This window comes from Piliocolobus tephrosceles, chromosome 10 (genome assembly GCF_002776525.5).
Source record: "Piliocolobus tephrosceles isolate RC106 chromosome 10, ASM277652v3, whole genome shotgun sequence".
NCBI lineage: Eukaryota > Metazoa > Chordata > Mammalia > Primates > Cercopithecidae > Piliocolobus > Piliocolobus tephrosceles.
This window is the reverse complement of record NC_045443.1, coordinates 101,537,032-101,558,135: the sequence shown is the minus strand read 5'-3', so window position 1 is coordinate 101,558,135 and position 21,104 is coordinate 101,537,032. Positions and strand designations below refer to the sequence as shown.

Sequence of the window (21,104 nt, the reverse complement as noted above, 5' to 3'; positions counted from 1 at the left end):
GAAGCGTGGCTCCTTCCGATTGGTCAGGGTTTGCAGCTTTTCTCCAATCAAATGGCTCCGCGGGCCCCTCACACGTAGGACCGCCCCTTTGCCTGGGCGGCTTTGGCCTCTAAGGGCAATCGTCCAATGAATGTAAGCACAGAACACATCCATCTTTTTCGAGAGGTCGCGGCAGAACTACTTCCGGATCCTAGAGAGCGTTTATTCCGTGACCAGTGGAAACGGTAGCCATGGCAACGTGTTCTTCACCCTTTCCCATCTATGTCTGGGGTTACGTTGGGAGTGATTCCAGCACGACTTTCGCGGCCAGCGTTCTCGTGTGGCGGCGCTTCTCGGAAAGGAGAAACACACGAGAGAGGTTGAAAATCCCCTAGAACCCGTCCAGATGGAGGTGGTGAGAAACTACAGCTCCCGGCATGCAATGTCCTGGGGGGGGGGGGGTACACTGCATTGAATGCTGGGAATCGTAGTCTTTGGTCTCTGAGGACCAGCTGCGTAGTTTGGCCCTTTCACGTTCCCCCAGCGTGTGTTTGCCGGAGCCCTGTCCTGCGTCTTAGATGTTACATCTGGTTCTGATTACAGTAGAGATATGTGCCTATTCCAAGAGTCTCCATTGTACACAGCTTTTAGAAGCGGGCCTAGAAAGGCTTGACGCCTCGGGCAAGGCCGCCTTGTTCTGGGGGGTCGGTCTGAGTCTGGGGGCTCCGCCTCCGGCTCGAGAGCACGCGTTTCCGAATCCGCCTACAAGTGTGTCACTTGGGCAGCCCGAGCCTTCACCTTGTCTGTGCGCGGCTGGAATCCCCACGCCTTCCTGATCTGGTTTACAGAAGATGGTTGGGACCTCCCCGACCTGACGGTCTTAGAACGCCTTCTGTGAATCAGGTGGAGAGCGTGGTGGAAAAGGCGGGTCTAGCACAGAAAAGGAAAACCCTTAGTTTAACGAATGCAGGAGGATGCACCTGCAGATATTTGAAAGCAAAACCTGTGGTGCTGCACATGAGAACGGGATTGCAGCTTTGCAACTTCATAGAAATACCCTGTCTATCTTCAGAAGGACATATAAAACACCAGGTGTCTTTCCTGTGAGGGAAGTCCCTCATGCTAAACTTGTGCCTTTGGAAATATTTTCTACATCCCTTTAACCTACTCTATACATTACCCACACGCATACCCGCGCCCATCTCTGACATACACACTTCCCTTCCTTATTGCTTCCTCCAACAATATTGAACTTTGAATATCTTTTCAGATAATCATCCGAATTCCTGAAGACAAGCTTTTTAGTGACAGTCTGTCATAGTCTTTTACAACTTCCTGTATTTAGGTGTGCGGATCTTGGCTCTGTGGTTGGCGCTCACGTATTGTGGTGGTGCCTTATTTACATCTGCCTAATTTACCTACATTTGTTATTAGTAAGCAAAGAGTAGCTTACAAAGAATGCTTTATGCATGCTTCTGTGCTTTCATCTTTTTTAAAAAGAGCATACTAGAGTGTGAATTACATTCAGAGATTTCAGTTGCGTTTTTGTGTATTTTAACTCCTTTATTTTCTGTTTTTAGAGAAAAATGAGTTTCTTCACTTTTTTCCCTCGCATTTCACAGCTCACCTTTTCCTCCAATTCTGAATAAGTAAGTAACTAGTTCTGAAACTGCAAATGCCACCTTAACTAGTGAGTAGTGGGGAGTTGGTGCTGCACCTGGAAGGAACTGAGACTGAGACATATCCTTCAAAACAGAGCCACTGCTTGTGGGCAGACGTTTCTGCAGATGATGGTGGGAATTCATGACGCAGGCAGAGCACCAGACGGTAGGCTGGCAGAAGATGGCGGGCCATTGTCTGATCAGCTCTGTTCATTAAAGATTGGCTCTCCAGGCTGGGCGCGGTGGCTCACGCCTGTAATCCCAGCATTTTGGGAGGCCGAGGTGGGCGGATCACCTGAGGTCAGGAGTTCAAGACCAGCCTGGCCAACATGGCAAAACCCCGTCTCTACTAAAAACACAAAAATTAGCCAGCTGTGGTGGCTGGCGCCTGTAATCGCAGCTACTCGGGAGGCTGAGGCTGGAGAATCACTTGAATCCAGGAGGCGGAGGCTGCAGTGAGCCCAGATCCCACCACTGCACTCCAGCCTAGGCAACAAGAGCAAAAACTCCATCTCAAAAAAAAAAAAAAAAAAGAGAGATTGGCTGTCCGGCTGAGTACCTTGTAAAGAGAATATGCTACTTACCAGCTTTGTTGTTTCTGGCTGTGGTCTCTTCACCTCCTCTGACTTTTGACCCATTACTGATCCCTAGTGCCCATCTTGGCCTAGCTCCTCCAGAACTAACACTCCAGATGGTTATTAAGTTCCCTGCCCTTGTATTGGATTCCTTTGCTTCCTAATTTTAGCTTTTCTCTATGTATTGCTGGAAACAGCTACTGTTTTTGTTGTTGTTAAGCTTCTCCTTGAGCAAAGCTAACCCCACTAGATAGCACCCCACTTTGTAGTTAAACTTGGAAGAAAAAACCAATAGGTAAAGAATGCAGTTAAGGACAGTGGATAGCTCTCCTAGTAGGCAGGTGTAGTCCAGCAGTGGGGAGTCAGGGGTAAGGCAGACTGGGGAGACCAAGGCAAGAAAGCAGTTGGCATCAGGGAACATTAATGAATAGAGCCAAGTTCCAAGGTGAATTGGTTGGTGGGTTGATTGGTTTATTCATTCATTAACTCATTATTTCAGCAAATGTTGAGGGCCTGGTATGTGCCAGGAATTATGCTAGGTGCTAGAAATACAGGGGTGAGTAATATAGATATGGTTTCTGTTCATACAGAACTTGTGCAAATATGTGGTTTTTTAAATTTTTATATTTAAATTTTAAAAATATATTTTTTTGAGCCAGGGTCTTGCTCTATTACCCAGGTTGGAATGCAGTGGCAGGATCATGGCTTACTGTGGGCCTGACCTTCTGGGCTCAAGCAGTCCTCCCATCTCAGCCTCTTGAGTAGCTGAGGCTGCAGGCACGCACCACCAACATCTGGCTAACTTAAATTTTTTCTTTTTGTAGGCCTAGCATGGTGCCTCATGCCTGTAATCCCAGCACTTTGGGAGGCTGAGGTGGGCTGATCACTTGAGGTCAGGAGTTCGAGACCAGCTTGGCCAACATGGTGAAACACCATCTCTAAAAAAATACAAAAGTTAGCCAGTTGTGGTGCTAAGCGCCTGTAATCCCAGCTACACAGGAGGCTGAGGCAGGAGAATCGCTTGAACTCTGGAGGTGGAAGTTACAGTGAGCCGAGATCATACCACTGTACTCCAGCCTGGGTGACAGCGAGACTCCGTCTCAGGAAAAAAAAAAAAAAGATACTTTGAGCTCATTGTGAGCAATGTTGAGGTTTTTTTGTTTTGTAAAGATGGGGGTCTCCCTATGTTGCCCAGGCTGGTCTCAAACTCCTGGGCTCAATGCTGCCTCAGCCTCCCAAAGTGCTGGATTACAGACGTGAGCCCCTGTGCCCAGCCTTGTGCAAATATTAACAATGGAGTTACATCATAAGTGTAAGTATCTTATTTAAACTGAAGTAAAGATATAAAAGAATGTCTGCAAAGGAGTACCAGGGAATTTTTTGGGGTGACAGAAATGCTCTTGATCTTGATATCAGTAGTTGTTAAAACTCATCAAGCTATACATTTTAAAAGGTTGAATTTTGTTATGTATACCTCAATTAATGAAAACTAACAGCAACTATCATTCTAAACAACAAAACACTAAAAGCCATTTCACTAAAAAAAAAAAAAAAAATCAGGAACCAGACACAGATGCTTGGCTATTGTCAGTAATGTCCCACACAGTTTAGGAGGATTTAACAACAAGACAAGGAAACCAAGTAATTGGCATAAATTTTAGAAAAGGTGGAGTCCTTTATTTTGAAATTCCTTCTTACTGATGACAATTGCATGTCCCAGAAATCCAGGAGACCCTAGGGTTTTTTGTTTTAAGTATAGAATGATTATTTCCAGCTCTAATAGCATATACTTAAGTTGCTGCAGTTAAAAAGCTTATACTTGGATCTTGGAAGTGAGTGGGTGATCCGCCTCGAGTTGAGCCACTGCCCAACCCCTTAAAAAAAAGTATAGAATAATACGAGACTCTGGTAAATTATTGGCTATAAGATAAATATATAAAAATCACTAGTTTTGCTCTAATCTTTCAAAAAACACATAGAAGTGAAAAATTTAAAAAGTGTCATTCATGTTAGAGACAAAAACCATAAAATGCTTAGAAATAAACTTAAGAAAGACATAGTTCCAACATGAAGAAAACTATAAAATACTGAGGAATATAAAACAAATGAAGAACTTGGGTCAGGTTCTGTAACCCTTGTATTATCTATTGTTGTATAACAAACTACCCCTAAATTTAGCAGCTTAAAACAGTAAACATTTATTCTCTTACACAATATCTGTAGGTCAGGAATCTAGAAGCACCTAACTGGGTAGTTCTGGCTCGACTCTCTCATGAGCTTGCAGTCAAGACATTGGCCGGAGCTGAAATCCTCTGGAGGCTCAAGAGGAGCTGGAAGATCTGCTTCCACGATGGCTCCTTCACATGGCTGTTGGCTGGGGCCTCGGTTCATCATCACATGGACCTCTCCATAGGGCTGCTTAAGTGTGCTCACAGCATGGCAGCTGGCCTCCCCTGTAGTGAGTGATCCAAGACAGAGAACAAAGCAGGAAGCACAGTGACTCATAACCAACCTCAGAAATCACACACCATCATTTCGGAAACAACCCTACCCAATGAGATTACACGAGGCTGTAAATACCAGCAGCCAGAGAGCACTGGGGCCTGTTTGAAGGCTACTTATTATACCTTAGTTGCAAAGGAAGCTGGGAAATGTTTTACAGGGCATTTTCAGCTTCTCTCATGGAGGCTCAGAATCATAAGTTGGGGGTTTCCCTCATATAAGAATGGGATTCAGATGCTGCACAGTGAAAAAGAATGATGTGTCCTCTACATATTTGAATATACAAACAGATCAGTACAACCAGTCAGGCACGGTGGCTCACACCTGTAATCCCAGCACTTTGGGAGGCCGAGGCAAGTGGATCATTTTGGGAGACCAAGACGGATGGATCACTTGAGGTCAGGAGTTTGAGACCAGTCTGGCCAACATGGTGAAACCCTATCTCTACTAAAATACAAAAATTAGCTGGGCATGGTGGCAGGCGCCTGTAATCCCAGCTACTTGGGAGACTGAGGCAGGAGAATCCGTTGAACAGTGAGCTGAGATCGCACCACTATACTCCAGCCTGGGTGACAGAGTGAGACTCCCTCTCAAAAAAAAAAAAAAAAAAAAAAGTCAAGGAAAAAAATTAAAATAACCCATGTGCTGTAATCAGATATATCACTATTAGCATCTTGATGTCTTTATTAATATTTAACACATTTTAAGTTAAAAATGGGATCACACAATAATACAGTTTTATAACTATCTTTTTTACTTACCAATATATGATAAACATTTTCCACAAGATATCCAATTTATTATTGTTAGACCTTTAGTTTGTTAGAAGTTTTAAAACCATTATAAATATCACTGCAGTGAAAATCCTTAGAGGTAAATCCTTATAGACAAATAGAATAGCTTCCTAAAATTGGAATGCTTGGTAAAAATACATGATTTGTTTTACAAGTCTTTGGCTATACACTGACAGTTTGCTCCTAGGAAAGTTGCACAAACTTGCATTCTCATCAATTTACGTTTTAAGCGTAAGAATTTTTTTTTTTTTTGAGACAGGGTCTCACTCTCTTGCCCGGGCTGGAGTGCAGTGGCATAATCTTGGCTCAATGCAGCCTCCGCCTCCTGGGTTCAAGCAGTTTTTCCATCTCAGCCTCTTGAGTAGCTGGCTCTACAGGCATGCACCACCATGCCTGGCTAATTTTTGTATTCTTTGGTAGACACGGGGTTTTGCCATGTTAGCCAGGCTATAAGAAGCTTTTGAAAAAAGAAAAAATACAACTTGGGGCTGTCAGGGATAAAATTACTAAAATGATACTAAAAGGATTATGGGGTGGAGGTGAGGTGGGATTTGAATATAGAAATTTCTAAGCCTTAAAATGTTGCAAGAAATTCCTGAAAAAGGTCAGAGGCATTTTTGACCAGTTAATAGATTTTTCTTATAACTTTTTGTTATAAACAGCTACAATAAATACAGTGATATTACTGAGGCTGCTTCATCACGAAATATGAATTCAGACATTTGCACTAGAAATAATATTAACAACAATAATAGGAATAGCAAAGTTTTATTGAGGACTTTGTGTAGACCTTACAGATTCTAAAATGTGTATTAGGCCTGGCGCAGTGGCTCATGCCTGTAATCTCAGCACTTTGGGAGACCGAGGCGGGTAGATCATGAGGTCAGGAGTTCGAGAGCAGCCTGACCAACATGGTGAAACCCCATCTCTACTAAAAATACGAAAATTAGCCAGGTGTGCCGGTTGTGGTGGCACGCGCCTGTAATCCCAGCTACTCGGGAGGCCGAGGCAGGAGAATTACTTGAATCCAGGAGGCAGAGGTTGCAGTAAGCCAAGATCATGCCACTGCACTCCAGCCTGGGTGACAGAGTGAGACTCTGTCTCAAAAAATAAAAAATAAAATAAAATGTATATTAAACAGTGATAGCTTGATTGAGAAATCTGTTGGTAAGGATATTTCTTAATGAGAAGTCTACCTTCACAGTGTTAAAAGAAAAAATTTTAAAAGACAAAGGCTTATGAGGTGCTTATTATACAAGGCCTCATTTATTCCCATCTTAGGGGTAAGATCAGTATTCCAGATTTACAGGTGCAGAAACTGTGTCAGAGTCAGACCCCGAGGCAAGGTTTATATGACTCCGAAGTCCATGCTCAACCTCTGGGAGTGTACCCAACAAAGTAGGAGGTGCCACTCTGACGCCAGTTACTGCTATCAGGTGGGCCAGGGGCAAAATATTAAATAACATTGACTTCCTCGTGCAAAAGTTGAACCCTTTCAATTCTGTTTCAGTCTTACTGATTATGGGAAGAGAAAGTCAGTTTGGTACATGTCCGTCTAAGAACACGTTCATCTCTCCCTTTCTAATAAAAAGAACTGTATCTAACTAGAATTTAATTACATTGTTTTCTTTTTAATGCATTTATATTTATTTATTTAGAGACAGGGCCTCGCTGTGTCACCCAGGCTGGAGCCCAGTGGTTCCATCATACCTTACAGCAGCCTGGACACCCCTGGGCTCAAGCAGTCCTCCCTCTTTGGCCTTCCGAACTGTTGGGATTACAGGAGTGAGCCATGACTCCTGGCCTTAATGCATTTATTTTTACAGCTACTGTCTATTTGTGCCATATATATGTTTTTTCCTCCACTTACAGTAATAATGAAATATTTATAGTAATTTTTTTTTTTTGAAATGGAGTCTCGCTCTGTTGCCCAGGCTGGAGTGCAGTGGCGCGATCTCAGCTCACTCCTTCTGCCTCCTGGGTTCAAGCAATTCTCCTGTCTTAGCCTCCTGAGTAGCTGGGACTACAGGTGTGTGCCACCACGCCCTGCTAATTTTTTTTTGTATTTTTAGTAGAGATGGGGTTTCACCATATCGGCCTGGCTGCTCTTGAACTCCTGACCTCGTGATGCATGTGCCTCGGCCTCCCAAAGTGCTGAGATGACAGACGTGAGCCACCACGCCCGGTTGGCATAAATTTTTTTTAAAATTTGAATTGTTTTGAAGCAAAATGCACCAGGCATGGTGGATACCACTTTGGGAGGTTGAAGCAGGAGGATCTCTTGAGGCTAGGAGTTCAAGACCAGCCTGAAAAACTTAGTGAGACCTTGTCTTTAAAAAAACTTAGCCAGTCACAGTGGCAGGTACCTGTAGTGTCAGCTATTTGAGAGACAGAGGCAGGAGGATTACATGAGTCCAGGAGTTTGAGGTTCACTGAGCAATGATAACGCCACTGCACTCCAGCCTGAGTGACAGAGCAAGACCCTGTCTCAAAAAGCAGAAAAATAAAAACGCACGCCGTATTTTTCTGTGTTTTCTGTCCACTCAAAAATAACTCCTTTTTTCATTTAGGTTTCTGTTTTTTGTTTTTAATTTCTTCTTGCAAAAACTGGGAAGATTTTTTTTTATCAGCAATTGTGAAGCAGAGTATGGAGATGACTATTTTTTAATTTGTTTTTATTATAAAATAACTGTAATTTATAGCAATTTTGATTAGAGAAGCAGTTGTGCCATAATATGAGTATTCTAAGACAGCTGCCATGTTGTTTTTCTTTCCTTTTGTTCCTTGTGTGCATTCATTTTTAATAATAATTATTAGTGTTTATTGAGCATTTGTTTCTAGGCACTGTTCTAAGCATTTTGCATCTAATAACTTCTTTAATCTTCTCAACCACTCTGTGATATAGATAATGTTATCCCTATTTTACAGATGAGGAAACTGAAGTACAGTGGATTTAAGAAACTGACTGTAAGGACTTGAATCCAGGGAATTGGTCTGAGCTTGGACATTCAATCTCTATACTATGCTGTCTCCCATATTTAGCAGTGTTTTATTCACATTGCTATTATTATGATCTATAACTACTTTTTTTCTTTTTTCACTTTAACATTTTCCTCTTGCTATGTAGTTCCTGGATTTTTAAAAATAATCAACTTTATTTTGATGTAATTTACATTACATAAAATGCACCCATTTAAAGTGTTCAACTGATAAACTTTGATGAATATCTAAACCTGTGTAACCACCACTATAATTAGGATATAGAACATTTCCATCATTCCCAAGAGTTTCCTTGTGCTCCTTTCCATTTGTAGTATTTCCTCCCCAAACCTTCTCCAGCTAACAAATGAGCTGCCTTCTGTCATTCTAATTTTTTTCACTTTCTCTTTGACCTATGAGTTATTTTTATATTCATTATTATGTAATGTAATGTCACTCTCTATTCCTAGTAGCAGTCCTTATTCTGCAGTCTGCTTTTTTCTGGATAATAATATAGGCCCTCTAGTTTACTTTTAAATAGTGTTTGCATGGTATATCTTTTTCCAATCTTTTACTTTTATTTTGTCTATCTGTTTATATTTAGAGTAGATTTCTTCTAGGCAGTATGTAGTGGGGTGTTGCTTTTTAAATCTTATCTCCTAATCTCTCCCTTTAAGGGAGGGATTTACATCTAGTTTAATTATTGATGTTATGGGATTTCAATCTGCCATCTTGCTATTTGTTTTCTATTTGTTCCATCTGGTTATTTTTCTCTTTCTTGGCATTCTTTTGCACTAATTCCAATTGAGCTCTCCTATTGGCTTATTAGTTATGTTTCTTCTTAAAATTTGTATTAGTTGCTCTAGGGTTTACAGTGTATATCCCCTTTTTTTTCCCCCCCGAGATGGAGTCTTGGTCTGTCACCCAGGCTGGAGTGCAGTGGTGCCATCATGGGTCACTGAAAACTCTGCCTCCTGGGTTCAAGCAATTCTCCTGCCTCAGCCTCCCGAGTAGCTGGGATTACAGGTGTGCACCACCACTCCCAGCTAATTTTTGTATTTTTAGTAGAGACAGGGTTTCACCATGTTGGCCAGGCTTGTCTTGAACTTCTGACCTTGTGATCCACCCGCCTCAACCTCCCAACGTGCTGGGATTACAGGTGTGAGCTGCGACTTCTTTTAACATTTCTTATTGCACAGGCCTTCTGGAAGTCAATTTACTCAGTTTTGTTTGTCTGAAAAAGTCTTCAGTTTTCCTTCATTTTTATAGACATTTCACCTGATATATAATTCTGGGTTGCCTATTTTTTTCTCCCAGTTGGTACTTTGAAGAATTCACTTGGCTAGGTGCAGTGGCTCACACCTGTAATCTCAACACTTTGGAGACTGAGGTGGGAGGATTGCTTGAAGTCAAGAGTTTGAGACTAGCCTGGGCAACAAAGTGAGACCCTGCCGCTACAAAAAAAAAAAAAAAAAAAACTACGAAACAAAGAATTCACTCAATTATCTTTGTTTCTCTGTGTGATGTGTCTAGGTGTTTTATTGTTTTTTTCTTTTTATCTTTTTTTTTTGTATTTATACTGCTTGGGTTTATCTGACTTTCTTGGATTTGTGGTTTTATGTCTTTCATTATTTTTGAACATTCAAGCCTTTCCCTTCCCCACCCAACTATGTCTTCTGCCTCATTACCTCTTTTCTCCTTCCAGTACTTCAGTTATATCTATTTGGAGTAGATGAAGTTGTTCCCATAGTTCTTGGGTGTTTGGTGTTTCTTTCCCTCTCTCCTTGTTTTCCTCTTTGCATTTTAGTTTGGATTTCTGTTGTCCCATCTTCACGTTTTCTGATTCTTTCTTCTGCTGTGTTAAGTTTTCTAGAAAGTCTGATGAAGGAATTCATCTCTGATATCATGTTTTTTCTTTCTAATGTTTTCATTTGAGTCTTTCTCATAGTTTTCATCTCTTTGCTGAAACTTTACATCTATTTACACATGTTTTACATATTTTCCAGTAGCTTTTTTTTTTTAATGGAGTTTTGCTCTTATTGCCCAGGCTGGAGTGCAATGGTGCGATCTTGGCTCACTGCAGCTTCCACCTCCTGGGTTCATGCGATTCTCCTGCCTCAGCCTCCCTAGTAGCTGGGATTACAGGCATGTGCCACCTCACCCAGCTAATTTTGTGTTTTTAGTAGAGACGGGTTTCACCATGTTGGCCAGGCTGGTCTCAAACTCCTGGGATTATAGGTGTGAGCCACCACGCCCGGACCTCCACTAGCTTTTTTTAACCTATTATTCATAGCTATTTAAAATGTATCTGAAGTTTCCATTATTTGACTCATCTCTGAGTGTGGTTCTGTTTATATATCTATTGATAAAGGATTGGTAGTGAGTAAAATAGGAATGACCTTTGTCACAGGGGAATAGGAGAAGGCAGAATCTGCAAGGGCCAGTAATCTGTCTTGAACCTTCTACATGTCTGGTGAGGCGTCTACTAATAAAACTCCCCTAGTGTCTATTCTGCCATCTTTCAGAATTTTTTTTTTTTGTAAAATAGTGTGAGATTGTGGTTTAAATTACTCTTTTCTAAATTGCCACCTATTTATTACAGTATTGCTTATTGCATAGGTGTTTCCCACCCACCAATTTTATAGTGTCTGCATGACCTAGGGTCTTATCTTTATTCTATGGTGGCATCATACTGTATGTGTTCTGGAGTAAGACTGACCCACGTTTAGATCCTGGCTCTCCACTTCCTAGCTAACTGACTTTGGACGTCCTGTTTATCCTGTCTGCACTTGTGTTTCTTCATTCATAAAGTAGAGTGGTAATCCTGGCTATCATAGGATTGTCAGAACAATACCATGCAAAGGGTTAACACTTTTTAAAAAGGTACTGCATTGTTATATTGTTGTCAGGTGATCCTGATGAAAAATTGCTCTATAATGTGATATGTTTTTCCACAACTGAAAGCAATAAACATAACCAAAGAAGAGCAATATTTGGCATGGAAAAGAGTTGTATCAAGAAAAACCTCATACAACTAGGTTGTTACCATTTTTTTTTTTCTGAGCTGTTGCAAGCATAGCTATGACATTGTTGGAGGGTGTATGTTTTTCCATTAGCTCAGTGGAATTTAATTCATGGAGATGAGTGGAATGTTGTATGAGCCTGCACAATACAAGACTAAGAAAATTCCCTGAACTTTCCCAGGTTCTTAGATCCAGACTTCCTTGCCTCTCAGCTGCCAGCTGCTTTCAGTCCAGGGTCTTTGTTCTTCCTGTCCTAACTTCATCTTCAGACCCGCTTTCATTCTTGCTTCTGGTCACAGTCATAGGTCTTCCTTGGCTTGTTCTGCTCTTATAGACATTGAGCTCCTTTTCTGGGTTTGTTTTCTGTTTCACACTATCAGCAAGTGCCCTTGTATAACTTCCAAATTCATAGGGGACCGAAGTAGCAGCTGGCCACAGGGACACTGAGAAGGTAGACTGGGAGGCTCGGGGAAAGAGGGGGAGGCCTCTGGCTTGTGCCCACTTGCCTTCTGGTTCAGCAAAAGCTTTGGAAGTACAGGGGAGACATGTACTGCCTGTAATCCTAAAATGAATGTTTTTTTTTTTCTTTTTCAGTCCTAACTTAAACTGGATTGTTTTTCAACTCTGATCTGTCCCTTGGTTGGCATCTCTCACCTTCCAATACTGATAAGAAACAGTTTTCAAGGAAGATTTCCACCTGTTCATAACAAACATAATTGGGAGGAAGATTAGAAGCAGTGGGGGTTGGTGGCTGTGCCAGGATGAAAATTGTGATATTTTATGCATAGTGTTGTCCCCAAGCAAAGAGAAATGAGCCAGAAGACAAATGAGAATGTACAAAGGTATACCCAATTCCTTCAAAAGCCCCAGAAACCCATTCAGCCTTACATCTGCTCGACTCTGAATGATTTTCAAGAAGAGAGAGACTTTTTGGCAAACAACATCTTCCCTCAGCTTAATGAACTCTGCAATTCCCGGGGCACATATTTCAAAGCCGTGGACCTGAGTTGGTCAGAATTAAAGGCCCCAAAATCCTTACCCACCCATCTGTTTAGACAGTATTCTTGTCTTCGCTCCCAACATCTGAAGCTCTGCCTTGACTATGTGAACAGCTGCTTTCCCTTTTTCATCTGCATGCTGGGTCAGACGTATGGAGACTTCCTCCCCGACTACTCACGTTTCATGACCTCCAAAGTGACTCGCTTGTCAAGCTTATCCAAAGTAGAACAGAATCTCTATGTTGCTGCAAAAAACGGTTATCCTTGGGTTCTGGAGAACCCCAACTGCAGTCTGACGGAGTTTGAGATAATCCAAGCAGCATTTCTGAATGAATCTCAATTTCAGTATTTTTACTTTAGGACTGGAACCACACTGCTGAAGGCTTTAGATCATGAGGAAAAGGGAGAGAGGCTGCCCTCGAGTTCTTCAACGAACGAAGAGGAAAAATTGAGGATTGGAAAGCTTAAGGCCAAGATTATTAGTAAAGGGCTCCCTGTGAGATTTTATAGTGATCTCCACGAGTTGGGTGAGCTGGTTTTCAAGGACTGGTCAGTCGTGATAGAAAAACTTCATCCAGCCACTTTAATGATTGAAAATATAGGTTAGTAAATATAGAGATAACTAAGTTCATTATCGACATAAAGGTAATGTTTTTATAGGTCTTCCTTGTGAAAGGAATTTTTAAATGATTGCAAATATTCCTTAAGCATTTAAAAATTATTATTGTGTTCTTGTGACATATTTTTCTCCACTTTGAAGATTTTTGCAACTGAAAATAAGAGCAAGTAATGAGTCAGTCATGGAAGATTGTTTAGGGGGTTAAGGAGCTCAGAGAATACCCAAAATATCTGGCATTTAACAAGTGAGTCTAGAGCAGTGGTTCTCAACCAGGGCCGATTTTGCTCCCTCAAGGGACAGTTGGCCATGTCTGAAAACACTTGTGGTTGTCACAATTGGGGAAGAGGTACTAGCATCTAGTGGGGAGAGGCCAGCGATACTGACAAGCATCCTATAGTGCACAGGACGGCCCCCATAATAAAGAATTACCCAAAATTCAGAAATACTGAGCTAAGAGGAAGAGAATCAACTTTTATTAATTTTCTGGTGCTTTGGTTTTGTTATTACATTTAATCTTCAAGGTTTAACCCTGCAAGTAGGTGTTATATTATAGTTCTGATTCTGCCAATGAGCAAATGAAAGCTGCTGTGTAGCAGTGAAATGACTTACCAATGTCACATAAGTAGTGACGGTCCAATCCAGGATTTGAACTCAGGTCCCTCTGACTCTAAAATCTATGCCTGCTCTTTTTCACCTCTTTTATTAGAATGTGACTCATGGATTGGCAGCCTCAGCATCACCTAATAGCTTGTTAGAAAGGTAGAATCTTGAGCTCCATTCCAGGTCAACTGAATTAAAATTTGCAGTTTAACAAGATGACTAGGAGCTTCACGTGTACATTAAAGTTTGAGAAGCATTGCCTGACATTATATTGCCTGTGAATGAAATGATTACCACTATTTTTGGAAATAGTGTCCTGTGGACATGTACCAGATTAAAAAGGGAAGAGTCTGTCACCTAGACACACTTCAGGAGGGATCTGTGATGATTATATGAAAAATAGGCTATATGAAAATTATGTGAAATTGAATGAAAAATAGAATGTTTATATGCCTATGTGTGTCCTGGGGGTAGGCAGATGGCCTGTATCTTTGATTAGATTCTCAAAAGGCTTTAATGACCCCAAAAGATTATGAATTACTGATGAAAGGGCCCAATTAACATGGGGATGGAAAATGGTGGCAGATGGTACATTCTCAAATGCTTTCAGGGACCAGGCACACAATAGTCCTTGTAATGTGATAGGGAGCAGATGGATCTGTACTGAACAGGAGAGTCATTTGAATTCAGTGTGGGTGGTGGTGGTGAAGACAAACCTCTGCAGGCTAGACAAAACTGCCTAGAAGCCAAATCACCTGGACCCTGGAAAAAGAACATTGTATCAGTCCCAACTCTTTTGGTTGCAAGTGACTCAAACTGATTTTAATGAAGAGGGAATTTATTAGCTTATATAACTAAAAAACCCAGGATTAAGTCTAATTCAGCTCAGGCTTCATTCAGTTGCTCAAATGATGGTACCAGACCCTCGTGTCTGACTGCTTCTCAACCTGGCCCTGCTGTCCTGATGTTAGCTCAGCTCCTTGGCTTCTCTATCATGAAGGAAGAGGAAGATGGGCCATAGCAGCTCCAGGTTCAAGTCCAGCAGAAATGGCTCAAAGTCCTAGCATTCCTAACATTGAGTCTTTCTGGCCCTGGTTAGCCCGACTTGGGCCATATACTTGCATTTGATTCAATCACTGGGTACCAAGGGAATGTGATGCTCTGATTGGCTAATCCTGGGTCACAAGCCACCTCTGGAGCTGGAAGTGGAGTTAGCCTCCTTGGAGTAATGTGAACTGGGAGTTGGGATGGGTGGATCCCCTATGATAATCTAGGGCTGTTACTGAAACTAGGGTAGGGTGGTTGGATGTTGAGCAGCTAAAAAGAATCCACATATTTATGACAGGCTTGGGGTTTTAGAATCTGACAGACAGGTCATTGGATCTTGTATTTTTCCACTCCTAGCTATGTGACCTTGAGTGCATTACATAGTATTGGTAAACCATAGTTTTTTCTTCTGTAAAATGGGTTAACATTAACCACTTTGAGAGTAATTACGTAAACCAGTAAAACCACCACCGGACACATATCAGGCACAGAGTTAATAACTAGTGAGAATGAATGATAACAAATGGGTTCAATAAGAATATATATGTTTGGTTAAAGTCAGAAATGTGGTTAATATTAATATTCTTTTACTAATCTCAATCTAAACTGCATCTGTTGATTAATATTCATTAATGTGTTCAAGAATATAGCCTTTCTGTGTTTTGGAGTTAAGATCATATTATTTCTCCATAGTATTCTCCTTAGTCTTTGATTTTGGATATTACTGAAAGGTTAGCTTGTTTTAGACATATTCTTGAATGTATATATGTGGTCTAAATGTCTGAATTAGAAGGCATGGAATGGATGGATTATTTTTAAAATAATCCTTCCTTCCTTTAGAAGGAAGTCTTAAATTCTTTATCTTTTGGATCTTCAGTGCCCTTTAATCACCTAGGTAGCTCCAAAATCTCCTAGTCCACAGTCAGGGTAGTGATAGGCCATTTGGGCAGCTGGTAGTTATTGTAAGACAATGTAGAACTATTAGTTTACACTCTTGACCAAGGACTTTTGAGGCCCTTGAAGATCCCTGAGACTATTGGATGAGGCTCAGGGTTAGTGCAAGAGGACTGTTAGACTGTGAGGTCATCCAAATTCTGTCTAAGATCTTGAAACTTGAAGCTGACCTTGGACAGCCTGTGGATCCTCCCGGTCTATTCTGGTCCTGTCTGAGCCGTGGGGCAGCCCTGTTAACTATGAAGGTACAATGTGAGTGTTTTGGGAACTTATCAGACTAAACTATTTGGTGTTCCTTTTCCTGCATGTGTTGATAACAGCCTTTACTCCTAAAACAAACAAACAAACAAACATAGGGAATATGGGTGTCTCCAGAGACAGGAGGGCATTTTGGGAGCCCAGAACACCCTGACTTTTATTAGGCAATGAATTTAGAATGGCAGTAAATTAAAACTGGAGGAAACTTCAGAAATTATCCATTGTCTGGCCCCTCCCCCTTATTTTACCAGAGAGTTTAAAAAACTTGCCCAATGGCACAGCTGCAGCTGTACCCATGGTTGTTATCCTTATTAGGGCATTTGTCCTAAAAATATACCCCACTCCCTCAACCTCTGTCATAGATAGACACACATACATACCTCACAAGACTGAATTAGATAACTTCCTACTTAGCTAACAGTTTGAAAAAATGACCTGCATTATATAGCAAGCCTAATTTTTTTGCCCTTGTCATTCTGAGGTCATGAAATAACTTGGAATCCTAAGTAGGATTCTGTGTACAAATAGCAGAAGAAAGGTTCAATTCTTTTCCTGTAGTTTTCTTTCATTAGTATATTGAATGGGTTGTGAAATGTAGAATATTTCACAAATAGAAAGAAGGTGATATAGATACAGAAAGATGCCTTCCTGGGCATTTGTAATAATACGTGGAATCGAAAATGTTAAACTACAAATCCAAGTTATTAAAACTTATCTTTTTTACTATCAAGACTACAAGCACAGCTTTGAACGTTTCTATCACGAAGAGTTTACTGAGAAGTGCAAGCAAATGTTTGTTATTTCCAAGGAGTCAGACAGGACCTTTGAAATCCTGGAAAAATTTGCCTTAAAGGATGTGGAACTTGATTTTAACAATGTGGCAGCAGGTTCCAGTTTCGATTCTGTCCCTAGGTAAGATGTTAAGAAATCCCAAGCTCAGGCAGAACAGCCTGACTTTGCTAAATACAATCCCCCAAACTTGGAATGCCTTTTCTAACATTCCCCATTCTATGCTCATCCCTTCGAGCAAGAGAGACCCCCTAAAAGCCACCCCAGGGTTAGAATTTTCTTATCAGATATCACTCTGCACTTGCAAAGCTTTTCTGGTATTTCACATAGTTTCCTCCAGTGTCCTCAAGAAGATTAGACACTTCCAGAGCGCAGGGAACCACCTTCTTTTTTCTCCCATATAACAAAGGTGGTCTAAGTAATTTTTGAGAATGGTGCAGTGACTTTAAAGAGAAGAAATTAGGCCAGGTACGGTGGCTCATACCTGTAATCCCAGCACTTTGGGAGGATGAGGCAGGTAGATCACAAAGTCAGGAGATTGAGACCATCCTGGCTAATACAATGAAACCCCGTCTCGACTAAAAATACACACAAAAAATTAGCCGGGCGTGGTGGCGGGCGCCTGTAGTCCCAGCTACTCAGGAGGCTGAGGTGGGAGAATGGTGTGAACCCGGGAGGCAGAGCTTGCAGTGAGCCGAGATTGCACCACTGCACTCCAGCCTGGGCAACAGAGCGAGACTCCATCTCAAAAAAAAAAAAAAAAAGAGAGAGAGAGAAGAAATTAGGAAATATGAATAATGCATCTGCATAGTATTGTGTAATTTATAAAGAGCTTCCACATATGTCATCAGCTCATTATTACATTCAGATATTCAGCTAGCACTTATGAAAATGATATGAACCATATTGTTGTTTGTGTTTGTGTGTAAAGAATCAAATTATCTTGAGCTGGGCATGGTGGTGTATGTCTGTAATCCCAGCTAATCAGGAGGCTGAGGTGGAAGGATCCCTTGAGCCCAAGAGTTTGAGCCCAGCCTGGGTAACATAATGGGACTCCATCTCTAAACAGAAAAATAGGTTATCTTACTCAACATACACGCTCCTTCATTGTTTTATCTAGTATCCTCTACAATAAAACCTCCATATCTTTCTCACCTTGGGTAGTGAAATACCGTGTTCACCATCCACAGGCATTAGGAAGCTGAGGCCAGCAGTGAGAGAGCTGGGGTTATCTGTGGTATCCCTCCCAGTCTCATCCCTGGAAGTGGGGAGGTTCTTAGGATAGCTTTATTTCTTCCATTCTCATTTTCCAGCTTTTACCTTGCATCTCGTGTGTCCTGTGAGAGATTTGTGCTTTGAAATAAAACTGCAGTGCTGGGATGGCTAAGGGCTGTTCTTCACCGTTGCTGCCCCAGGTTCAGAACCTACTGGTTTAGTTCACTCAGGGACAGGGCTACCAACACTTTTGTGGTTCTGAGAACCCATGCCAAGAGGAAGACAATTTATTCAGTTGATACAACATGGTGCTTGGTCAGTATTTTCAGACCACAGGAGAAACATGTAGGTCATGTGTTAAGAATGTTTGGTTTAAGTAGACAGATTCATAGGGATAGAAAGTTGATTATTGCCTTTTGGGGGAAGAGGGTAGTGAAAGAAATGGAGAATGATTCTTAGTGGGTACAGAGTTTCTTTTTGGGGATGCTGAAAATGTTCTGGAATTAGAGAGCAGTGATGCTTATACAACCTTGTGAATATATTGAAAACCATGGAAGGGTACACTTTAAAATGGTGAATTTTTTAGTATGTGAATTATTTCTCACTTAGGTTATAATTTTAAGTGTTTCATAGTGGATGAGAAATGTAATAAATGTTATTACAATTGAACAACTCAAATTATTGTGCTCAGTAAAAATATAACAAATGAACCCCTTTATAATTAGATACATGAAAACATTCAGGGCCTTGTTTGATTTGCCATTTGGAAACAGTGCTCTGTACCTTAAGTTCCTGAATAGCATGTTATAGGTCAACAGAAAAGGAAAGTTCTTGTCAGGTTTCAAAGCATTGTCTTAATAAACAACTATATAGATCAATAGGATCCTTTTCTTTTTTCTCATTTCAAAAGGAACCACAGATTGCTCTGCAAAATGAAATGTTCTTTTTGTTCTTGAGAATAAATTAAGACCCTACCCCTGATTATGTGGATGTCTCATATTGCATTTTTCCTTCATTTATTTTACCTGCTAGATACAAGAACTGTTCTAGACATGGGATATGGCAGTGAACAGAAGAGACATACATTTCTGCCTCCACAGAGCTTGCATTGTGGAGACAGGCATGATAACTGTGAAATACGTAGTATTCATGAGATGCCTTCAAGTGCTGTGGAGGAAAAGGAAACGCTGGAAGGAATTAGGCCATCTGGTAGGGTGAGGGAAGCCCTCACTGAGATGGTGACATTGGGGTAACTACCAGAAATAGGTGAGGGAGCAAGCTATGCTCAGATGTGTTGGAAGAGCATTCCAGACAGAAGTCATAGCAAATGTGGAGGCCCTGAGGCTGCAGAAATAGCAAAGAAGCCAGGCGGCTGGAAGAAAGTCAGAGCTGTAGGGTTGGTGGTAGGGGATGAGGTTGGAGATGCAGTGGATGGCGGGGAGGATGTGGATCTTGTTTGGTCTTACAGGTCTTTGTAAGGAATTGTGCTTTTACTGTACTACTTTTGAGCGGAGCAATAACCTACTTATATGACTCTTTTATTTTTTGAGACAGGGTCTTGCTCTGTCTCTCAGTCCAGAGTGCAGTGGCACAATCCTAGCTCACTGCAGCCTCAGGGCCTCAAACTCCTGGGCTCAAGGGACCCTCCCACCTCAGACTCCCCAGCAGCTGGGACTACAGGTGCATGCCACCATGCCTGGCTAAATTTAAAAAAAAATTTTTTTTTTAGAGACAAGTTATATTGCCCAGTCTGCTCTCAAACTCCTGGGATCAAGCAATTCTTCTGTCTTGGCCTCCCAAAGTGCTGGGATGACAGGCATGAGCCACCATGCCTGGCCTCTATGACATATTTTGATGGACTCACACTGTTAGGTTGAGACTGAAAGAGAGCAAAGGTGGAAGTAGAGCACAAAATCAAACCTGACCATTCAGATTTGCTGGTGAAATCATTTCAGCAATAAGGCATTGATTCCAAACTCATATTAATGGGGATGGAATTATTATTTTATTATTATTATTATTTATTATTATTATTTTTGAGATGGAGTCTTGCTGTGTCACCCAGGCTGGAGTGCAGTGGCACCATCTTGGCTCACTGAAAGCTCTGCCTCCCGGGTTTACGCAATTTTCCTGCCTCAGCCTCCCGAGAAACTGGAACTACATGCGCCCGCCACCATGCCTGGCTAATTTTGTATTTTTAGTAGAGATGGGGTTTCACCGTGTTAGCCAGGATGGTCTCGATCTCCTGACCTCGTGATCCGCCCACCTCGGCCTCCCAAAGTGCTGGGATTACAGGCATGAGCCACTGTGCCCAGCCATGGAGATGGAATTCTTATGAAGCAACTTCTAACGACACTATTTTAGGTTTTCTTTTTAAATGAATTTTCAGGCTGATTCTCTTCTTTGCTGAAGGTGAATGTCAGGTTTATTTATTTCTTTCACTCACTGAACAAGTTATGGCCAGGTGTTGTACAAGTCACTAAATATTCAACGGTGAATAAGGTGAGCCTGGAAACTGTTCTCCTTATGGAACTTACATCAGTGAAAAGTCACTACACACGTATTTATTGAATCATAACTGTGTAAGGCACAAGGCAAGAGTGAATTTCATGGACCGGAGAATACTCTGCATATTCGGAAGCTTTTCAGTGAAAAAGCCACAAAACAAGTTGTGTTATGCTCCTGGCAGTTCAAAGAAATCGTATTCATGCAGTATTACCAGAGAAGACTCTCAGTGAGTCACTAACAATGATAGTAATTTAGTTGATTTCTAATTTGGTAGTCATCAGGATTGATGGGAATTCTTGGCATATGAGTGCTTCCCTCCCCTCCCCTCCTGTCCTCTCCCCTCCTCTCCTCCCCTTCCCTTCCCCCTCCCCTCCCCTTCCTTCCCGTCCCCCTCCCTCCCTCCTTCCTTCCTTTCTCTTTCTTCTTTCTTTCTTGCTTTCTTGCTTTCTGGCTTGCTTTCTGGCTTGCTTTCTTGCTTTTTCTTTCTCTCTAAATTTCTTTTTCTTTCTCTCTCTTCCTTTTCCTTTCTTTCCTTTCTTCTCCTTCCTTTCTTCTTTCCTTCCTTCCTTCCTTCCTTCCTTCCTTCCTTCCTTCCTTCCTTCC

The 21,104-nt window shown here is 41.5% G+C and overlaps 1 protein-coding gene across 1 annotated transcript in view; it reads left to right on the top strand.

The window, feature by feature from the left end:
- The first annotated feature begins 113 nt into the window (after positions 1–113).
- LOC111524389 (putative tetratricopeptide repeat protein 41) overlaps positions 114–21,104 on the top strand; it is an 85,953-nt gene continuing 64,962 nt past the window's right edge. The window contains exons 1-4 of the mRNA XM_023189602.3: positions 114–394; positions 1,560–1,628; positions 12,108–13,113; positions 16,721–16,901. Of these exons, the coding sequence (XP_023045370.1) occupies positions 12,294–13,113; positions 16,721–16,901 (1,001 nt within the window). The 5' untranslated portion in view covers positions 114–394; positions 1,560–1,628; positions 12,108–12,293. The remainder of the gene's footprint in view (positions 395–1,559; positions 1,629–12,107; positions 13,114–16,720; positions 16,902–21,104) is intronic.